Source organism: Ranitomeya variabilis, chromosome 3, assembly GCF_051348905.1.
Source record: "Ranitomeya variabilis isolate aRanVar5 chromosome 3, aRanVar5.hap1, whole genome shotgun sequence".
NCBI lineage: Eukaryota > Metazoa > Chordata > Amphibia > Anura > Dendrobatidae > Ranitomeya > Ranitomeya variabilis.
This window is the reverse complement of record NC_135234.1, coordinates 424,158,356-424,181,030: the sequence shown is the minus strand read 5'-3', so window position 1 is coordinate 424,181,030 and position 22,675 is coordinate 424,158,356. Positions and strand designations below refer to the sequence as shown.

At 46.0% G+C, this 22,675-nt stretch overlaps 1 protein-coding gene across 1 annotated transcript in view; it reads right to left on the bottom strand.

Annotated features, from left to right (window-relative positions):
* The window catches only part of VKORC1L1 (vitamin K epoxide reductase complex subunit 1L1), a 34,276-nt gene extending 15,042 nt beyond the window's left edge, over positions 1 to 19,234 (bottom strand). Inside the window, exon 1 of the mRNA XM_077296374.1 lies at positions 18,828 to 19,234. Coding sequence (XP_077152489.1) covers positions 18,828 to 19,018 — 191 coding nt within the window. The 5' untranslated portion in view covers positions 19,019 to 19,234. The remainder of the gene's footprint in view (positions 1 to 18,827) is intronic.
* Positions 19,235 to 22,675: the final 3,441 nt, after the last annotated feature.

The following is a 22,675-nucleotide window of genomic DNA, read 5'->3' as shown; positions in this document are numbered from 1 at the left end:
CGTCCTTCCTTGACCTATAGCGGGACAGGATCATAGAGAGGTTAAAAGGACCCTCCCACCTCCACCCTCCAGTGTTGTTTCAAAGTACCACCGAGGATGAAAATAAATGGTCCAAATGTGCCCTTACAAACATGTCTGTAATAACCATTAAACTGCTTCATCTTAATTTCGAGCCATGGTGACCCGAAGGATAAACGATCTGCCGGTAGATTAATCCCGAATAATCCTAAAAAAACAGAAACATAAGGGAGGGAACTATGGGTGCTGTCCTGAGGGACTATCTGGAAATGGAATTACCAGTAAGTCTAATTTCCCTTTTTCCATTACGTCCCTCAGGACAGCACCATGGAGAATACCAAAGTAACTCTCCCAGGGTGGGTACAGAAGCCCAGGAATCAAAGTCCCAGGCAAAAACCAGACTAAATATATAGAGGATCTGAAAGATAAGAAAAACCATAGATATCTAAAGAGATCCGCAAAGAAAATCACCGTAGTGAGTGTCTGGTATACATCTATAATGGCCAATTTCAGTATGAATGTGGTAAATGAAATAAGCATCAGGAGCAGAGAGTGAGATTCACCCATTGTACCCCAATACCAATAATGAACCACAGCAAGTTATTTATTGTGATAGATACTTATAGACATCACCGCCCCAGAATAGGGTTAGAGAACCTTACTGCCCAGCAAAATATAGTGAAAGTCACAGCCACCACACAATGAGGACTGTACCGACCAATAATAAGCTGCATGTGCTTATAACCCAGGGTTGTTCCTTTATCGGTCCTTCTGGGCTCAGGTTAAGCCTTGGTTACAGACCAGCTTACCGTACTACAAGGAGACCTGCAGGACAGAGGCCCTGGACTGCGGGAAGATCAAACCAATAAGTTAGTACATGGATAATGGCAGAGCATTGGGATGTACGCACAGTACTCATCCAGGAGATCACGTCTATTCCAAATCCTTAGATGTCTAACCCCAAGAAGGGTTATATATTATTGAAACTAAGGAATACACCCTCCGGCAGGTAATATCTCCTGCCACTACCAACGTCTGGCTTCTATTAGAAGCGCTGAAAGAGAAACGTGGGTCATCACTCCTGTATTACTTGATGTTAGACACAGGGAGTCAGGACTCTGAATCAATGAATGTGGTGGTGCTAGTAAAAATCTTCCGACACTTTAAATTATTCGGAACTGCATTTATACGAGTCATTAGTCCAGGCATTATAAGTATGTCAACTTATTTGTCCATATATGCATATTATGCTCATACATATCCCAAGAGGCAATCTTCTCAGGGATCTTTATACACCCAGACTGCCATTGTGGGAGTAACCATATTCCATGGCTGGAGAAAAGTAGGTCTCTTCCCCATTACGGAGGGAGATTATCTACTGTGAGGCAGTGAGACTATGGGGTCTGAACAGTAAGAGCCCTGGATACGGTTTCATTTATCTTAGGAGCCGTGACTGCTGTAAGAGCCGTGAGTATGGGATCCTCTGCCACACGACACAGTGCTGCTGCTTCACCACAAGGTACAGAAGCCAGTGCTGATGTCCCTGGTAACATAACGCAACAGACTTATGGGACAAGAATCTGTCTGATTGCCGAATGTAGAGTTTGGGATGGATTAATAATAACAACAATAATAAACTTTATTTATATAGCGTCAATATATTTTGCAGCGCTTTACAGTTTGACAGTTTCAAACACAACGGTCATAAGTAACAACCATATAATAATTAAAGCAAAATAAGACGACCCTGCTCTTGAAAGCTTACAATCTACAATGAGGCGGGAAAGATACAAAGTACAGGTGTGTATCAATATTTTATTTACAATGATGGCACAACCATCTCAGGGGGTGGGGGATAGATGGAGACAGTGAATGGGCTACACACACACACACAAACATAAAATGACTGATTAGGGAACGTGATAGGCCGCTCTGAACAAATGTGTCTTAAGGGAGCGCCCAAAACTATGCAAATTGTAGATGGTCCTAATATCTTAGGGCAAAGCATTCCGAGGCGCAAGGAATCCTTCCTTTCAACTCGTGGGATTTTCCGCTCCCGGGACAGTAGTATGTCCTTCTATAGGATTATAGAATGTATCAAAATGACGTATGTCATCTTTTAAAGCTAATTATGAAATAGACTTGCCTTTAGCACTCAAGGTAGAACCTACCTGAGAGACCTGTTCCAAACAGAAGAAATGCAGATTTTACTAAGCCAATTCAAGCATATCTGTCTGCTTGACTAAGCCCTGTTGTAAAGAATGAAGTAACAGAAGCTGGATCTGGGTCTAAAACACAAGGACTCCATATCCAGAGTTGAGGCCTAAGACAAAAATGTGAAGTGGTAGGCCAATGATACAATGTGCGGCCACACAACAAGGCACCAGACAGAAGGTCTGATCCAGTGGCTCACAGCCAGAGGCGAAAAAGGCACGAAGCCCGACACTGATACCCCCTGCCTTGCAAAAGGGCACCGAAACCTTATAATGCAAAATGATGCATACAGGACCTATGAAACATATAGGAACTATGAAGCAATATAATGCAATATGATGTACAAATTACTATGAAGCGCTATGATGCATATAGCAACTATGAAGAAATATGGTGCACAAAGGCAATTTGAAGCACTATGATGCATATAGGAACAATGAAACAATATGATGTAAATAATGAAGCAGTATGATGCAATATGATGCATGAAGTAACTATGAAGCGCTATGGTGCATATAGGAACAATGAAGCAATATGATGAATATAGGGACTATGAAGCAATATGCTGTAATATAATGCGCAAAGTCACTATGAAGCGTTATGATGCATATAGGAACCATGAAGCAATATGCTGTAATATAATGCACAAAGGCAATATGAAGCGCTGATGTGTATAGGAACCATGAAGCAATATGCTGTAATATAATGCACAGAGGCAATATGAAGCGCTGATGCGTATAGGAACCATGAAGCAATATGCTGTAATATAATGCACAAAGGCAATATGAAGCGCTGATGCGTATAGGAACCATGAAGCAATATGCTGTAATATAATGCTCAAAGGCAATATGAAGCGCTGATGCGTATAGCAACCATGAAGCAATATGCTGTAATATAATGCACAAAGGCAATATGAAGCGCTATGATGCACATAGGAAACCTGAAGCAATATGATGCACAAAGGCAATACGAGCACTATGATGCATATAGGAACAGTGATGCAATATGACGCACAGAGTCACTATGAAGCGCTATGATGCAGATAGGAACCATGAAGCAATATGATGCAATAGGATACACAAAGTAACTATGAAGCGCTATGATGCATATCGGAACAATGAAGCACCTTGATGCATATAGGAACCATGAAGCAATATGATGCAATATGATACATGAAGTAACTATGAAACAGTATGATGCCACAGAGGCACTCAATATGATGCATAGATGTGCTATGATGCAGTATCATGCACAGAGGCACCCAATATGATGCATAGAGGCACTATTATGCAGTATTATGCACGGAGGCACTCAATATGATGCATAGAGGCAGTATTATGCACGGAGGCACTCAATATGATGCATAGAGGCAGTATTATGCACGGAGGCACTCAATATGATGCATAGAGGCAGTATTATGCACGGAGGCACTCAATGTGATGCATAGAGGCACTATTATGCAGTATTATGCCCGGAGGCACTCAATATGATGCATAGAGGCAGTATTATGCACGGAGGCACTCAATATGATACATAGAGGCAGTATGACTAGGCCATGCCTGAAGGTGCCAAACAAGAGACCAGACTTACACTTTTAAGCAAAAGAGCAATCTATCAGAGTTCCAGATAAATCTCCACTCTGAACAATACATCTCATTTGTCAGACTGACTCCACCCGAAGGAGCTAATTAATGAGCCGCAGCTGGAGGGCAGTCTTCATGGAGACAATGTGCTGAATTAACACCTTGTGTCCTCCTATGGATGGAGTAGTTAGGTTGCAAAGAAAAGTGAAACACTTGCTTATTGAACCAGAAAATGGAAAGCATGCTTCCAAAGTCACTCTGAAGCCCGATCATAAGGCTCTGTGCAGACAAGACCTGCAACTAACTAAATTCCAGTCATGAGATGTAGCCTGGACATATGGCCCCACCATAGCCTAGAGGTCCAAGGCCTAGCTGCAAATGGGTTCCAGGTACAGCTTTGGCACAAAGGCCTGAGACTAGAGTCAGTCCAGAGGCCCCGGCCATCGATGCAACATTAAACCAAGCACTCACCTGTGCTGGCTCCATACCTGCTAGAAGACAGGGGGAGCTGGTAACGCCGAGAGCCTACCGTGGAAGGAAGCAGCGTCCATGCTGCATTACTGCCTGTGCCCCCTTCCGTGTTCCATTGTGGAACGCACGCCGATCAAATGTGCCGGCGCTCCTCTCTGACGTCACTGGGAGTGCAACGGCCTTCTCCACCACACGACTTTTCGGAAGAAGCGGTGTTTTGCCGGTCAGCATCCGAGCCGAGAGCCCCCCCACTGGGAGGAAGCGGCTCTGCCCAGGAGCCCGTCCGCTCGACTGGTCTCTGGGGCTGAGGGACTCCCCACTGGGGAGTTTCCACCCTGGGCTACTTGACAGGGGGAAGGATTGGACCTGCCGCACGATCCCCCTAAGCCCATTACACAGGCTGATGGCTGAGAAACCTCTCAAAGAGGAGTCGGCCATGGTCCGTCTGACCGGGAAAAGGGAAGGCTGAGATCCCCGAACTCTGAGTCCATCTGGTACAGCACTGATAGCTGAGGGACCTCTACCCAGTGAGGTGTCGGCCACGGACCACTTGACAGGGGGAAGAGAATCCACAGGATATCTTCGCTCTAGGAGCAACCTCTCATACAACCGTCCCTGTAGGGACAGGAAAAAACACTGGAGGGTGGAGGTGGGAGGGTCCTTTTAACCTCTCTATGATCCTGTCCCGCTATAGGTCAAGGAAGGACGTCCTCCATGGTGCTGTCCTGAGGGACGTAATGGAAAAAATGATTTTTTATTTTCACGGCTCTGCGTTGTAAACTGTAGTGAAACACTTGGGGGTTCAAAGTTCTCACAACACATCTAGATGAGTTCCTTGGGAGGTCTAGTTTCCAATATGGGGTCACTTTTGGGGGTTTCTACTGTTTGGGTACATCAGGGGCTCTGCAAATGCAACGTGACGCCTGCAGACCAATCCATCTAAGTCTGCATTCCAAATGGCGCTCCTTCCCTCCCGAGCTCTGCCATGCACCCAAACAGTGGTTTACCCCCACATATGGGGTATCGGCGTACTCAGGACAAATTGCACAACAACTTTTGTGGTCCAATTTCTTCTCTTACCCTTGGGAAAATAAAAAATTGGGGGCGAAAATATAATTTTTGTGAAAAAATATGATTTTTTATTTTTACGGCTCTGCATTATAAACTTCTGTGAAGCACTTGGTGGGTCAAAGTGCTCACCACACATCTAGATGAGTTCCTTAGGGGGTCTACTTTCCAAAATGGTGTCACTTGTGGGGGGTTTCAATGTTTAGGCACATTAGTGGCTCTCCAAACGCAACATGGCGTTCCATCTCAATTCCAGTCAATTTTGCATTGAAAAGTCAAATGGCGCTCCTTCCCTTCCGAGCTCTGCGGTGCGCCCAAACAGTTGCTTACCCCCACATATGGGGTATCAGCGTACTCAGCACAAATTGTACAACAACTTTTGGGGTCCATTTTCTCCTGTTACCCTTGGTAAAATAAAACAAATTGGAGCTGAAATAAATTGTGTGTAAAAAAAATTTAAATGTTAATTTTTATTTAAACATTCCAAAAGTTCCTGTGAAACACCTGAAGGGTTAACAAATTTCTTGAATGTGGTTTTGAGCACCTTGAGGGGTGCAGTTTTTAGAATGGTGTCACACTTGGGTATTTTCTATCATATAGACCCCTCAAAATGACTTCAAATGAGATGTGGTCCCTAAAAAAAAAAATGGTGTTGTAAAAGTGAGAAATTGCTGGTCAACTTTTAACCCTTATAACTCCCTAACAAAAAAAAATTTTGGTTCCAAAATTGTGCTGATGTAAAGTAGACATGTGGGAAATGTTACCTATTAAGTATTTTGCGTGACATATCTCTGTGATTTAAGGGCATAAAAATTCAAAGTTGGAAAATTGCGAAACTTTCAAAATTTTTGCCAAATTTCCGTTTTTTTCACAAATAAACGCAAGTTATATCGAAGAAATGTTACCACTATCATGAAGTACAATATGTCACGAGAAAACAGTGTCAGAATCGCCAAGATCCGTTGAAGCGTTCCAGAGTTATAACCTAATAAAGGGACAGTGGTCAGAATTGTAAAAATTGGCCCGGTCATTAACGTGCAAACCACCCTTGGGTGTAAAGGGGTTAAAGTACTACCAGAATCTTAGGGGAATGAGAGGGACAAAAAAAAAAGGAAATGTTTGTATTGGTGAATATAGTGAGACTAAATAGATTTAGAACATATACTCACTCAGATATTAAATGGAAATGTGCAATGAAGAGACGTGATCCCTGTGTATCTGCAATAGATGCGGGTATTGTGATGACCACGGTTGCTTAATCTTCAGAGGTTTATAGTAGATGCCCCTGCTTAAATAAATGTACAACCTTTATAGGTATGGTTTTAAATAAATGCGGTCTAGTTTTCCCAGTACACAATACACTTCCTGCTGGTGGGAGTAGCGCAGGATTCCGTTAGGTTAAGGTACTAAGATGACCGTCAGGTGCTGGCTGACAAGGATTACTGTGATTAGAATTGATTGCCCATATGTTGAGAGGAGGAGAAATGCTCCCCTAGTATGTTGGAGCACTAATATGCCACAATTGCTATGTGCACATAAAATATGCTGTACTCACTGTGGTGCTGAGGGAAGCGGTTCCGGAAAGTCTGAGCCACCGCTAACCCTGATGAAGAGGGCCAGAGCCCTTGAAATGCATTGGTTGGCTGACTAGCTATACTAGCACACCTGTCCTCTTTAGCCCCGTAGCGTGGTGACGTCACCAGTAGCTCCGCCCACCCTCTCCGACCAGGGCACGCGAGGTCTCGTGGTTACACGGCTTCTGCCGCCACTCTCTCCTTAACCCACCGCTCTGCCATAGCGGTACACCTAGCGGTGGCTCAGACTTTCCAGAACCGCTTCCCTCCGCACTCAGCACCACAGTGAGTACAGCATATTTTATGTGCACATAGCAATTGTGGCATATTAGTGCTCCAACATACTAGGGGAGCATTTCTCCTCCTCTCAACATATGGGCAATCAATTCTAATCACAGTAATCCTTGTCAGCCAGCACCTGACGGTCATCTTAGTACCTTAACCTAACAGGAATCCTGCGCTACTCCCACCAGCAGGAAGTTTATTGTGTACTGGGAAAACTAGACCGCATTTATTTAAAAACCATACCTATAAAGGTTGTACATTTATTTAAGCAGGGGCATCTACTATAAACCTCTGAAGATTAAGCAACCGTGGTCATCACAATACCCGCATCTATTGCAGATACACAGGGATCACATCTCTTCATTGCACATTTCCATTTAATATCTGAGTGAGTATATGTTCTAAATCTATTTAGTCTCACTATATTCACCAATACAAACATTTACACTTTTTTTTTTTTCTCTTCTTCTCATTCCCCTAAGATTCTGGTAGTACTTTAAGGACCTATTACAACATCCACTGCATAACCAATGATTACTCATTAAGTAAGTGCTCTCTTATTCATTTATTCATCTATTTTTCATTTTATTGTTCGTTTTTGTAGACAGCGCAGGTGAATACCACTTTTTTTTTTCAATAATAATATTATTATATAAAAAAAAAAAATCTATGCAAGTTTGGCATCGCCATAATTGTACTGACCAGGAGAATGTTGAAAAGTCATTTTTACCATACAGGTCATTTTTATGCTGTAAAAACACATCCCAAAAAACAAGGATTGCAGAATTGCAGTTTTTCCCCACTATATAATCCCACATAAAAATAGGGAAAAAATACATTGTATGATAAAATCGATGGGAGTCATTCAAGACAAGACCTCATATGGGTATGTCAATGGAAAAAAAAAAAAAAAAGGTTATGGCCTTATGAAGAATGGAAGGAAAAATGAAAAGGTACATGAGAAAATTGGCAATTGTAGGGAAACCCATTCTTGCTCAAATCTTGCTACAAAGATAAAATCTGACAGTTCCAATTGAATTGTATATGATATACCGAAAAGACTCGTTGAAAGAGCTCATAAGAACATCTTCAGGAAGAACCCAGCTCTGAAAACAAGCCTGTCTGTAATGGTATTATTGCACAGATAGGGTATCCCTCCAGCAGCAGCTCAATGGTGGGTGTCTCTTGCTGGTGACACTAATGGGCCTGGGCTGTGACTATATGAGAGACCAATGCCCAACATAAAGGTCAGCAGACTTCCAATTATGAAGACCTCATGGGAAAAACAATGTATGCTTACATGCACATCTAATTGCAAAAAATGCTAATTACGGTATACACAGCATACCATTAGTCTATATATGATGAAGGGATAAATTGCTCATAAAATGTAACGACCAAACATCCTAAATGTTCGATAATAATGTACAACATTTTATTAGACAGAGCCGAGAGATAAAACATGCACGTGCAGAGGACTGGGCGTACTGGCAGAGAGAACCTGTAAGGGTATATCTATTATACCTGCAGTATGTATACACTGTGTTCCAAATTATTATGCAAATAATATTTCCTCATATTTTCTCTAAATTACCTATCTGAATTGCAGTCATTGTTATTTTCCAGTCTATCTACTATTCTAGTATAATTGCAATGTTTTGGAACAAACTGCCTATGAAAACAGTATCTTTTAAAAAAAATAAACACTCAAAATGCATGTTCCAAATTATTATGCACAGCAGAGTTTTCAACCTTTTTTTTTTTTTTTTTTTGAACAAAAAAATGGTCAATTGTGAAGTTATAAGCATTATCAGCTTATTACAAAATGAAATCAAACAGTTTTCAAGTGAAATCTTTATTCTAGGTGATGTTACATTTGCACGTAGGACCCCTTGTTGGAAAGAAGCTTCTGAACTCTCTCGTCCATTGAATTTGTCAGTTTCTGGATGGTTTCTGCTTCAATTGTTTTGCATGTGGACAGAATACCCTCCCAGAGCTGTTGCTTAGATGTGAACTGCCTCCCGCCATCATAGACACTCCTTTTGATGATGCTCCAGAGGTTCTCAATGGGGTTGAGGTCAGGGGAAGATGGTGGCCACACCATAAGTTTGTCCTCGTTTATGCCCATAGCAGCCAGAGATGCAGATATGTTTTTTGCAGCATGAGACGGTGCATTATCATGCATGAAAATGATCTTGCTGCGGAAAGCACGGTTCTTCCTCTTGAACCATGGCAGGAAGTGTTGTTTTAGAAACTCCACATAGATTATGGAGTTCATCTTTACCCCTTCAGGGATCATAAAGGGGCCGACAATCTCTCTCCCCATGATTCCAGCCCAAAACATTACTCCACCTCCTCCTTGTTGGCGCCTTAGCCGTGTTTTCATGGGGTGTCCATCAACCAGCCATCCTCCACTCCATCCATCTTGACCATCGAGCATTGCACGGCACTCATCGGTGAACAAAACAGTTTGGAAGTCAGTCTTCATGTATCGTTTGGCCCACCGGAGCTGTTTCTGCTTGTGTGCAGTGGATAGAGGTGGTCGACAGGATGGCTTACGCACAGCTGCAAACCTCTGAAGGACCCTGCATCTTGTTGTTCTGGGGACGTTGGAGGCAACAGCAGCTTCAAAAACTTGTCTGCTGCAATGACCAGGCATTTTTGCAGCTGCTCTTTTAACCTTACGCAATTGCCTGTTGGAAAGAGTCCTCAATTTTTCCTTATCAGCACGCATACGTGTGTGCTGGGAATCAGCTACATACTTCTTGATTGTGCGATGATCACGATGAAGTGTCTTGGCAATGTTGATTGTAGTCATGCCTTGACCTAAATACTCCACAATTTGTTGCTTCCCAGCAGCCAACACATCCTTTTTCTTTCCCATTATGGCAAAAAATGTAGGCTGCTTAATAATGTGGAACAGCCTTCTTAAGTAGTCTTGCCTTTATTTGGACACACCTGCCAAACTAATTTGCACAGGTATCTGCAATTGCTTTCAGTGATATAAAGAGCCCTGACACACATCACCATCAATGAGTTTAAATGACAAACAAAAAAATTCTAACCTTATCACTCCGAAACTCTTTGTGCATAATAATTTGGAACACAGTGTAGAAGTGGATGCAGTGCTATTGTATAATCATTGACCTGTCCCATATGGCCTAGTAAAGTCTATATGTTACCCAACAGAGGGTGATATAATAAGACACTGAATAATCCCTGGCATGTTATGACCTGGGAATGCGGGATCTCTGAATGCCAACGTGCCCACCCCACCTTTGGTCGTTAGACTTCCAATTGTGCAATATCAGGCTACATTCTCCACTTATGACATGGCATATTTCTAACAAAACAAAAAGGGTCTTCATTTGCATTTCTCATTTATTCCCAGAGACACTCCCCGCTAAAGGCTACGCCGCAAGATTGCAACACTTAACCTTTTTTCATTTTAGCCACCAACAGGACAAGGACTGTTGAAAACATCTGACGTTAAATATGTCTCTATCAGGACAGAAGCTCTTCAGGTCCAGTAGTGCAAACGGATACAGAAGTTCACTAGTGAGCCCTTGTCCATGTCAGTGGCAGACAGCCAGACATCAGAGCTTTGCATGCAACAGATCGCAGCCTCTTGCTTTACCGTACAAATCTGACTCTCCCCACTGTGTGAACCGGCATGCTGCAGGAAGACTCATTAGGCCTCTTTCACACTTCCGTCTTTTTCCTCCCGTCGAAATCCGTCGATTTTTGAAAAAGCAGGATCCTGCAAATTTTTCTGCAGGATCCTGTTTTTTCCCATAGACTTGTATTAGCGATGGATTGTGACGGATGGCCATCCATTTAATCCGTTGTGTACTGGATCTGTCGGAAAATAGCGGTCCGTCGGGTGGAGAAAACGTTCAGTCGAACGTTTTTTCTGCACGTCGGGAAAAAAAAAAAAAAAAAAAAAAAAAAAATCGCTCAGCAACGGGTCCTGCGCTGTCAGTCTTTGGCTTTAATGGAAGCCTATGGACGCAGGATCCGTCGCTGACCGTCAAACACAGGAATCCAGCAACGTATCCCGTTTTCTCATTCTGAGCATGCCTGGTCTAGTCCGGGAAAAAATACATCTCTCTCTCTCGTGAGACAAGAACAAACTGAACTTCGAAAAATCACAAGATAAACTGAACTTAAGACACCAGGAGATGTTGAAAGTCTCCTCCACGTGGATATGACTCAGCTAAGCTCACAGGGAATGAAAGCCTTGTGGACTTCCATAGCCGACAATAAGGAAGGCTGGACAGTAACTGCTGCTAAAAATAAAAAGTTTATTAGATGGGTTGTCCAGTTAGACCAAGTTATCACCTATCCGCAGTATAGGTGTTGAATTACTGATAGGTAGATGTGCCACGGCTGCGACCCGCAGTGTAGTAAAAGCCGAGAGCAGCACTCGGCAGCCCCGTAAATAATGTACAGAGCAGCAGTACCCCAATCCCAGCCGCTGGCCCCAACTAATCAACAAGTTATCACCTATACTGTGGATAGGCGAGAACTTGCCCTCATCGGACAATCCATTTAAATGGGTATTCCCATTTTATATTGTAAGGACTTGCCATAATATTTTGATTGGTCCAATCTCTGGGACTCTGCTGAAGAAGAGAAGAAGGCTGTGTTAAGGCTCCCTGTTCAGAAAGTGTCCAGGAGTGACGATATGCATGACAATACTATAAATGCACATAGAGATGGTTCATAATATGAAAATGAGTATTCTCAAAACAGAGTCACACCTGTCAACAGGATATGTGTGGTATTTCTGCCTAGCCACATGCTCTACAACATAAGCTGCAATACTGCACACAACCCATGGAGCGATGAGGCGCTAGAAGAAAATAGCCTCGCTTTTCTACTTACAAACAATCCCTTTAAAAGCAAAAACATTGTAATTATTTAATGCTGGTTAACTCTTAAAGGGAACCTGTCACACACACCCCCCCCCCGGTGTTTTTAACTAAAAGAGCCACCTTGTGCAGCACTGCCTTCTGTGAAGGTGGCTTTTTGGGGTCCCTTCCAACGCTGCAATATTACTTTTTATAATTTGCCCGCCATACCTTTAGTCTGTCCGGGGGGGCACGTCTTTTCCCCCGGACACAACCGCCTCCCAGCCATTACTCAGCCCCATCGTACACCGCCTCCTCTGCCTTCAGTAACGTCCCTGGCGCATGCACTGTAAGTTCCCATCATGTGATGTGAGTCGAAGGGCAGTGCAAACTGCGCATGCCGGAAAAAGGAACTTACAGCGCAGGTGCCAGGGATGTTAATGAAGGCAGAGGAGGCGGCGCACGGAGGGGCTGAGTGATGGCTGGGAGGCGTTTGTGTCCAGGGGGGAAAGACATGCCCCCCTGACTGACTAAAGGTATGGCGGGCAAATTATAAAAAGTAATATTGCAGAATTGGAAGGGACCGAAAAAAAAATAAGCCACCTTCACAGAATGCAGCATTAGTGCTGCACAAGGTGGCTCTTTTAGTTAAAAAAGCCGAGGGGGGGGGGGGGGGGGTGACGGGTTCCCTTTAATCTCCATGCAGTTAATTTTCTTACAATCTATTTGACAGCAGCTGGTACTGTCATGACGTAGCCACATTGCACCCGCATTTCTGCCACGTGCCAGCTGCTGTGTGTGACCATACGCTACGGTCTAGCAGGCAGCAAGTAAACAATCAATTCTAAAAGAATATATATATATTTTCTTTTTTTTAAATTGTCTAGCATACTGTAAAATAAAGTATGCTTACCTTACCAAATTCTGCAACTCCTCTTTCATCAATGCCAGTGACCCCTCCAGTTTTTCTCTTCTGGCTGGGTGGATGTATGATTGCTAAAGCCAATCACGGGGCACAGCGGTGCCGTGTTGGACACCAATCCGGCCTGTAATTGGCTGCTGAGGTTACATGCCCATCCAGCTGGAAAAGGAAGCACAGAGGACCTGGAAAGCATTGGAAGAAGAGAAGCAGAGAGTGGTGGGCAGCATTTAAAAACAATTTCAAGTGCAAAGAAAATCTATTAATTTGTTGGAAGCAATGAAAATGGGAAAGTGTAAAGATCTAAGACTAACAAGGGCCAAAATTATGGAGCCTAAAACTACTGGGCCAGAGCGTCTCCAAAATGAAGGGTCTACAAGGGTGTTCCTCTAATACCCAATCTCTATCACACAGAGTCCATAGAAGGCCAAACGTAACACTTGCATCAATGTGGCTCGTGCACTTAGGCCCCTTTCACACATCAGTTTTTTGCCGTTAGTCACAATCCGTTGGCTTGACAGATCCGTCGCAGACTGTGAAAAACTGATGCGACGGGTTCGTTTTTTCGACGGATCCGACTAATGGATCTGGCTAAAAAGATCCTAAATAAATCGGAGCATGCTCAGTTAAAAAAAAAAAAAAACGGAACCCGTCGCCAGATTCTGTCATTTGACAGATCCGGCGCCTATAGGCTTCCATTCGAGCAAACTCTGTCTCTGTCCAATTTTTCAACGTACAAAAAAAAAACGTTACTTTGTCCGTTGTCTCCGGCCGCCGGACAAACAATTTTCGACGGATCCGGCAAACGACAGATGAAACGTGAGGTGATCCGTCGCCAATACAAGTCTATGAGAAAAAAACGGATCCGGCAGCATCAGTCGCCGGATTCATTTTTTTCAAAATTTGACTGATGGCAAAAAAACTGATGTGTGAAAGGGGCTTTAGTGACAAGGTATTGGGTACAATAGGCTCATTAAACACGAGTGAAAAGACGACTTGCCCCTCTGATCCAGTCCTACATATAGAAAGTTACAAGAACACTATGAATGAGAGCTTGCTTGGTATGGGGCTACGTAGCCGCTCAGAATGTCCATAATGGTCGCTCACCTCTGCCAAAAGTGCCTTCAATAACCCTAGGGTCATCAGAACTAGAGCAAGCAGCAATAGAAGAAGGTGGACTGGTATATGGCTTACCAAGAAAAGATGAACGGCACAAAATTCTCAACCAGACCACTGAAGACAGCCAGTCACAACACTCGGCCCTCTCTGGCAGTCCCATTGAGAATACACAGTCCCCTTTAGAGATGCGTTCTCCAGACCGCTGAAGACAGCCAGTCACAACACTCGGCCCTCTCTGGCAGTCCCATTGAGAATACACAGTCCCCTTTAGAGGTCCGTTCTCCAGACCGCTGAAGACAGCCAGTCACAACACTCGGCCCTCTCTGGCAGTCCCATTGAGAATACACAGTCCCCTTTAGAGATGCGTTCTCCAGACCGCTGAAGACAGCCAGTCACAACACTCGGCCCTCTCTGGCAGTCCCATTGAGAATACACAGTCCCCTTTAGAGGTCCGTTCTCCAGACCGCTGAAGACAGCCAGTCACAACACTCGGCCCTCTCTGGCAGTCCCATTGAGAATATACAGTCCCCTTTAGAGAGGCGTTCTCCAGACCGCTGAAGACAGCCAGTCACAACACTCGGCCCTCTCTGGCAGTCCCATTGAGAATACACAGTCCCCTTTAGAGAGGCGTTCTCCAGACCGCTGAAGACAGCCAGTCACAACACTCGGCCCTCTCTGGCAGTCCCATTGAGAATACACAGTCCCCTTTAGAGAGGCGTTCTCCAGACCGCTGAAGACAGCCAGTCACAACACTCGGCCCTCTCTGGCAGTCCCATTGAGAATACACAGTCCCCTTTAGAGAGGCGTTCTCCAGACCGCTGAAGACAGCCAGTCACAACACTCGGCCCTCTCTGGCAGTCCCATTGAGAATACACAGTCCCCTTTAGAGAGGCGTTCTCCAGACCGCTGAAGACAGCCAGTCACAACACTCGGCCCTCTCTGGCAGTCCCATTGAGAATATACAGTCCCCTTTAGAGAGGCGTTCTCCAGACCGCTGAAGACAGCCAGTCACAACACTCGGCCCTCTCTGGCAGTCCCATTGAGAATACACAGTCCCCTTTAGAGAGGCGTTCTCCAGACCGCTGAAGACAGCCAGTCACAACACTCGGCCCTCTCTGGCAGTCCCATTGAGAATACACAGTCCCCTTTAGAGGTCCGTTCTCCAGACCGCTGAAGACAGCCAGTCACAACACTCGGCCCTCTCTGGCAGTCCCATTGAGAATACACAGTCCCCTTTAGAGGTCCGTTCTCCAGACCGCTGAAGACAGCCAGTCACAACACTCGGCCCTCTCTGGCAGTCCCATTGAGAATATACAGTCCCCTTTAGAGAGACCCGTTCACCAGACCAGTGAGGGTCACCGCAATCATAAAATTATCCCATATCTGATTGATTGGAGTAACTTCCAGTATTGGTACAATCTCTATACCTGCATGCACGAAGGAAAATAAAGCAACTTACGAAATAGTCTAAGAAAAAAAATAATGTTTGCACCGACAGATCTTATGTTTCTATGGTAACAGACAACAAACTACTAGGCCACTAAATAGCACAGCGAATAGAACGTTCTAGCACCACTGAGATCTGACTGGACTGAATTATCATGAAATTAGAGACAAATTGTTCTCTTCTGAAGCCCAAGATTGTGACTCTTCAATCAAGAGGAAAAAAAAACATAGCGTGCAGTTATGGGAGAAACTTGTTGCTGAAAAATCAGTTCAGCACATGGACAGTTGCGTGTGCAGGATGTGCAAGAACTTCTGCAAGCCCCACTCAAATCAATGAGAATATCTGAAGTCTTTTCCCTGTTGTGCAATGTGCACGTCCCAGAATGTGATGCATAACTGCAATACTCTGCCTATGGCACCAATGTGAGGAGACTGTTGTATTAAAAAAAAAAAAAACACGGGAATCTACAACAGAAGTTGGATAAGACAATTAGGATTTTTTTCTAACCATCAGGACAGATGTGATAAAGGGAACCAGACAATAGATTTATGCTGGCCGCAGAATCAGAGCCATGTTCCGGTATTACAGACATGCATGTTTTATTATGACGCGGCAGAGCATTTCAGAGGAGCCATACTTCTCCTCTGGCCAGGGACTATGCATTGGGTGACTGAGGATGGGCCCTGTCCACTTCTTCCTGCCCAATTACCTAGACCAGAGGTGTCAAACTGCATTCCTCGAGGGCCGCCAACAGGTCATGTTTTCAGGATTTCCTTGTATTGCACAGGTGATAATTTAATCACCTGCACAGAATGATTCCAGCACCTTGTGGAATGCTAAGGAAATCCTGAAAACATGACCTGTTGGCGGCCCTCGAGGAATGCAGTTTGACACCTCTGACCTAGATTGACCGGCCTCTCCTTGTGTAGGTGTACAGGGAGTCACCAGTCAGTCTAGGGGGAAGAGGGTGGGGAGAAGCTACCAGGCCACCTGAGATACATATATCGGACAGCTGCCCTTAGACTGATTTTCCCTACAGGCCGCCTTTAAGATGAGCATAATCTTAATTTCTTATAAAATGACATGGCATATTAGGATATTACTAGGAGTCCATGTCTTGGTCCTGAAAATGAAGGGGACACAATTCTGGTTTAAAGCTACCCCCCTCACCAGTGTTTCCTCTGCTTGGTGTCCTGTACTGGGCACAGCAGACAGTGCCAGCTCAGGTAAATAGGGCTGGTAGCAGTTTAGGGCATGGGCAGATGGTCATGAGTGCCAGTGAGCAGCAAAGACTTAAAAGGGGGTGCAGCTCTTGGCCAGAGTCTTGTTTCTTATATTCTTGGGATCAGTAACTTGATGAGGTTTCATAGTCGCATGCCACCTCTATAAGGCTACGTTCACATTTGCGTTGTGCGCCGCAGCGTCGGCGCCGCAGCGCACAACGCAAACAAAAACGCGGCAAAACGCACGCTAAAACGCTGCGTTTTGCGCCGCATGCGTCCTTTTTGGCCGAAAGTTGGACGCAAAAAAAATGCAACTTGAAGCGTTTCTTGCGTCCAACGCTTGCGGCCATGCGGCGCAAAACGCAGCACAACGCATGTCCATGCGCCCCCATGTTAAATATAGGGGCGCATGACGCATGCGGCGCCGCTGCGGCGCCCGACGCTGCGGCGCTGACCGCAAATGTGAACGTAGCCTAAACGAGGGAAATAACCCTTTAGTGTTCCTGCAGCAGATTTCAAGTTTCATCGTATTATCAGTGCGTTTTACTAGCGGGCAGACAGGCTGGCAGGACCAGGTGATCGGTTACAGGCTGCGGGGTGACAGCTTTAAAGGGAATCTGTCAGTAGGACCAACCCTCTAAAGCATCTATATGGGCATGCAGGTCATAGGAAGGTAATCTCTGGAGGCAGAGTCTCATGCAGATCTATGTGCAGCCCACAGTCCTGAACAGCTCATTTATATCTAAGAAAAACGTGGATTTCTCTACAATAAGACATTGGCTCGTAGATATCAACGTATCATTTCATTCAGCTTTCTGTGACCGGCATGCTTATAGGAGGGTGGATCCTACTGACAGACTCCCTTTAACTCCTAGTGATCGCTGGGGAAGCTGTAATTCTCCCCCACTTAGGAGAATTTTAGTATTTCATAATATTTATATATCGCTAACATATTCCGCAGCGCTTTACAGTTTGCACACATTATCATCGCTGTCCCCATTGGGGCTCACAATCTAGATTCCCTATCAGTATGTCTTTGGAGTGTGGGAGGAAACCGGAGTACCCGGAGGAAACCCATGCCAACACGGGGAGAACATACAAACGGCTTGCAGATTATGTCCTTGGTGGGGTTTGAACCCAGTGCTAACCACTGAGCCACCGTGCTGCCCTAGTATTTCATTGTGCATTCAACAGTGACCTTGTAATTCAGGTCCAGTCATCGCATCCTCCTCTCCGCTATATTAAACACAGAAAACGTTACCAAGGGAGACAAAAATGGTTGCCAGCCTGGCATATTACAGGACTTACACATCACACTTCCCCAAGAACTGATTAGAAATGTTCTTATTCCTTTGCCCTCTGCTCGGTGCCAAGACCCGAGTCACTAGAAACGAGCAAGTAGCCTATGTAGAAAGCAGCGTCTGTCAGCCGGTGTTCTCCCTGCACCCCGTCTGGTCGGCTCAGTGACACAGTGCCAACATTCACACTGCGCCAATGCCTGCGTCAGCGTTACCTCTGACAAATAGGGTCTTTCTAAAAACAAAAAATAAAAGTGACCGCTCAATGACACAGAACGGACGGGCATGAAATGGTAAGGGAAGAACTTGCATCCATGGTGGTGAAAGCAACTCTTACAGACTACGATGGCATCGCCCACGCCTGTATACATGGCACCCAGGTGTTAGAGACAGCGCTTCATGCCAACACAATTGCCTGGGAGAGTCACTGGGACTAACCCTGCCATCACTAGCTGGGCAGTGCCAACCTCGGTGGCACACAGCCTGCACCAGGCATATAGCAGCTACCTGACAGGGGGGTGTGCCCAGGAATGCCACACACACACCGTAGTGCCAGCCTCTGCCCCAGTGTCACCCGGCCACGTACACTGACCGCAGCACTGACGACGTGGCCTGGTTTCCATCCATCAGAGCGGACACCTGACAGCGCAGCCATGGGGTGACAGAGCCCGCACCTCCTCAGGGACGGTCCGCAGCCCATGTGCCACCCCTGCCCGCAGCCCATGTGCCATCCCTGAACACAGAGTGCCCGGTACCTGGAGGAGAGGTCGGTGGAGCAGCGCACCCACTCGCTGAGGTCGCACATGGCCTGGTAGCCGGGGTCCCGCTCCTTTTCCCTCTCCACGTGGAAAGCATAGAGTGATATAACGATACCGAGCACGCACACAGCATAGCGGGCCCCGCTCTCCCACCGCGGCACAGACACTCTCAGCACGGGCGCCGCCATCTTAACCCCGGCCTGCTCTAATCTCTCGCGGGAGCGAGGTACACGCAAGGCGCGCTCCGGCTGCAGCAGTGACGTCTCCAGCGCTCAGGGGCTCCGGGGGTGGAACGCCCAATCAGCTGAGGGATCAGCCGTGACGTCACGGAGAACTAGTGACGCTAGGAGGGAGAGCCAATGGTGGCGCCGGCGCTTTCACTTCTCTGTGACTGAGAATCTGGTCCAGGCTCTGTGCGACGCCCGGCTAAGTCTCCGTGAGGGACCTTGTCGCCCCCTAGCGGTCAGGTCCGTAATGGTGTCAGCATGGAGCAGTCGGAGGTGCCAGAGGGATTCCCTTTAACCCCTTCCTGCCTCGCCCCCCACCACTTATTCCAAGCGCCGTGTCTTATTTTCCCTATTGTTGTGGAAGACTTGTAGTTTTGTAGGACACCATTCATTCCAATGTACTGAAAAAAGGGGCAACATTTAGAAATGGAGTGAAACCCCCACAATTCCTCCATTGTTTTTAGATCTCATTGTTATGGTGGTCTGTGTGTGGTAAAAATGGCCTGACATAATTCTGGATCAGTACAGTCACGGCGATGCCCAAACTTCTCTCGTAACGGCGATACCAAACATCTCCTGTCACGGCGATACCCAACTTCTCCCGTCACGGCGATACCGAACATCTCCCGTCACGGCGATACCGAACATCTCCCGTCACGGCGATACCGAACTTCTCCCGTCACGGCGATACCAAACATCTCCCGTCACGGCGATACCGAACATCTCCCGTCACGGCGATACCGAACATCTCCCGTCACGGCGATACCGAACTTCTCTCGTCACGGCGATACCAAACATCTCCCGTCACGGCGATACCGAACATCTCCCGTCACGGCGATACCGAACATCTCCCGTCACGGCGATACCGAACTTCTCTCGTCACGGCGATACCAAACTTCTCTCGTCACAGCGATACAAAACATCTCCCGTCATTGCGATACCAAACTTCTCTCGTCACGGCGATACCAAACTTCTCCCGTCACGGCGATGCCCAAACTTCTCTCGTCACGGCGATACCAAACTTCTCCCGTCACGGCGATACCGAACTTCTCCCGTCACGGCGATACCAAACTTCTCCCGTCACGGCGATACAAAACATCTCCCGTCATTGCGATACCAAACTTCTGTCGTCACGGCGATACCAAACTTCTCTCGTCACGGCGATACCGAACTTCTCCCGTCACGGCGATACCAAACTTCTCTCGTCACAGCGATACAAAACATCTCCCGTCATTGCGATACCAAACTTCTGTCGTCACGGCGATACCAAACTTCTCTCGTCACGGCGATACCGAACTTCTCCCGTCACGGCGATACCAAACTTCTCTCGTCACAGCGATACAAAACATCTCCCGTCACGGCGATACCCAACTTCTCCCGTCACGGCGATACCAAACTTCTGTCGTCACGGCGATACCAAACTTCTCTCGTCACGGCGATACCGAACTTCTCCCGTCACGGCGATACCGAACTTCTCTCGTCACGGCGATAGCGAACTTCTCCCGTCACGGCGATACCCAACTTCTCCCGTCATTGCGATACCAAACTTCTCCCGTCATTGCGATACCAAACTTCTCTCGTCACAGCGATACAAAACATCTCCCGTCATTGCGATACCAAACTTCTCTCGTCACGGCGATACCGAACTTCTCTCGTCACGGCGATACCGAACTTCTCCCGTCACGGCGATGCCCAACTTCTCCCGTCACGGCGATACCGAACTTCTCTCGTCACAGCGATACAAAACATCTCCCGTCATTGCGATACCAAACTTCTGTCGTCACGGCGATACCAAACTTCTCTCGTCACGGCGATACCGAACTTCTCCCGTCACGGCGATACCGAACTTCTCTCGTCACGGCGATAGCGAACTTCTCCCGTCACGGCGATACCCAACTTCTCCCGTCACGGCGATACCGAACTTCTCTCGTCATTGCGATACCAAACTTCTCTCGTCACGGCGATACCAAACTTCTCTCGTCACGGCGATACCGAACTTCTCTCGTCACGGCGATACCAAACTTCTCTCGTCACGGCGATACCGAACTTCTCTCGTCACAGCGATACAAAACATCTCCCGTCACGGCGATACCAAACATCTCCCGTCACGGCGATACCAAACTTCTCTCGTCACGGCGATACCAAACTTCTCTCGTCACGGCAATACCGAACTTCTCCCGTCACGGCGATACCAAACATCTCTCGTCACGGCGATACCGAACATCTCTCGTCACGGCGATACCAAATTTCTCCAGTCATGGCGATACCAAACTTCTCCAATTTTTATTATTTTAGTGTCTTAAATTAGTTGTCTGATCTTATATAATGGGGACGGTCCGAGGGGCTTGTACCAGAGATGCTACTCCTTACCTCTTATTACAATTCCTCCATGTTCTCAGGATCGGAGGAGCCACCACTTCTTCAGTGTCCTGCATGTTGTCAAGATTTCCAGCGTAGAGGTGGCCGGTCTTCTAGGCGTCAGCCCATTTGTAAGCTCTTTACCATACATTTTGCCAGTGCTGCCCCTGATAGCGGCAGTGGAGGTCAGGCAGGTTGGGCCAGTGGTCAGCCAGGCTGCCAGGCCAAGTTGGGCTCCTGGAGAGCATTGGGTCACCAATGCTCATATCTTTTATTCTTGTCTCCATGGCGCTGTCTGAGGTCGGGGGGTTGTGGTCTCGCTGTAGATTTTAATGGTATCATTTTGGAGTAAATCTGATGTTTTTCTTGCATGTAACGGGGGAGGTGCAATCTTTATTTCTTTACGGCATTTACCGCATGAGTTAACCCCTTCAACCAAAAGGCTGTTTTCACCTTCCTGATCAGGCCAATTTTTACAGTTCTGACTACTGTCACTTTATGTGGTTATAACTCTGGAACGCTTCCATGGATCCCACTGATTTTGACATTGTTTTCTCATGGCATATTGTAATTCATGATACTGGTAAAATTTCTTTGATATGACTTGTGTTAATTTGTGAAAAAAAACTGAAATTTGGTGAAAATTTAGCAATTTTCAAACTTAGTTGTACGCCCTTAACCATTCAGCTGCTTCAAAGGAAGTAATGCAAGGAAAAAATGAACATTCAACTTTTTTTTCACACAAATTCTACTTTAGACCAACATTTCTTATTTTCACAAGGGCAACAGGAGAAAGTGGGCCCCAAAATTTGTTGTGCACTTTCTCCTGAGTACGCCGATACCCCATATGTGGGGAAAACTACTGTTTGAGCGCACGGCAGGACCCGGAAAGGAAGGAGCACTGTTTGATTTTTTTAATGCAAAATTAGCTGGTCTCAAAAGCGGACACCATGTTGCATTTGGAGAGCCACAGATGTGCCTAAACAGTGGAACCCCCCCTCCCCCCCCCCCCGCAAGTGACACCATTTTGGAAACTATTTATCTAGATGTGTGGTGAAGCCTTTGAACCCACAGGTGCTTCACAGAATTTTACAACATTGAACTGTGAAAATGAAAACATTTTATTTTTCCCACAAAAATTTTGTTTTAGTCTCAATTTTTTTCATTTTCACTAGATAGGAGGAACAAATGGAAACCAAAATTTGTTGTGACATTTGTCCTGAGTTCACCAATACCCCATATGTGGTCAAAAACTACTTT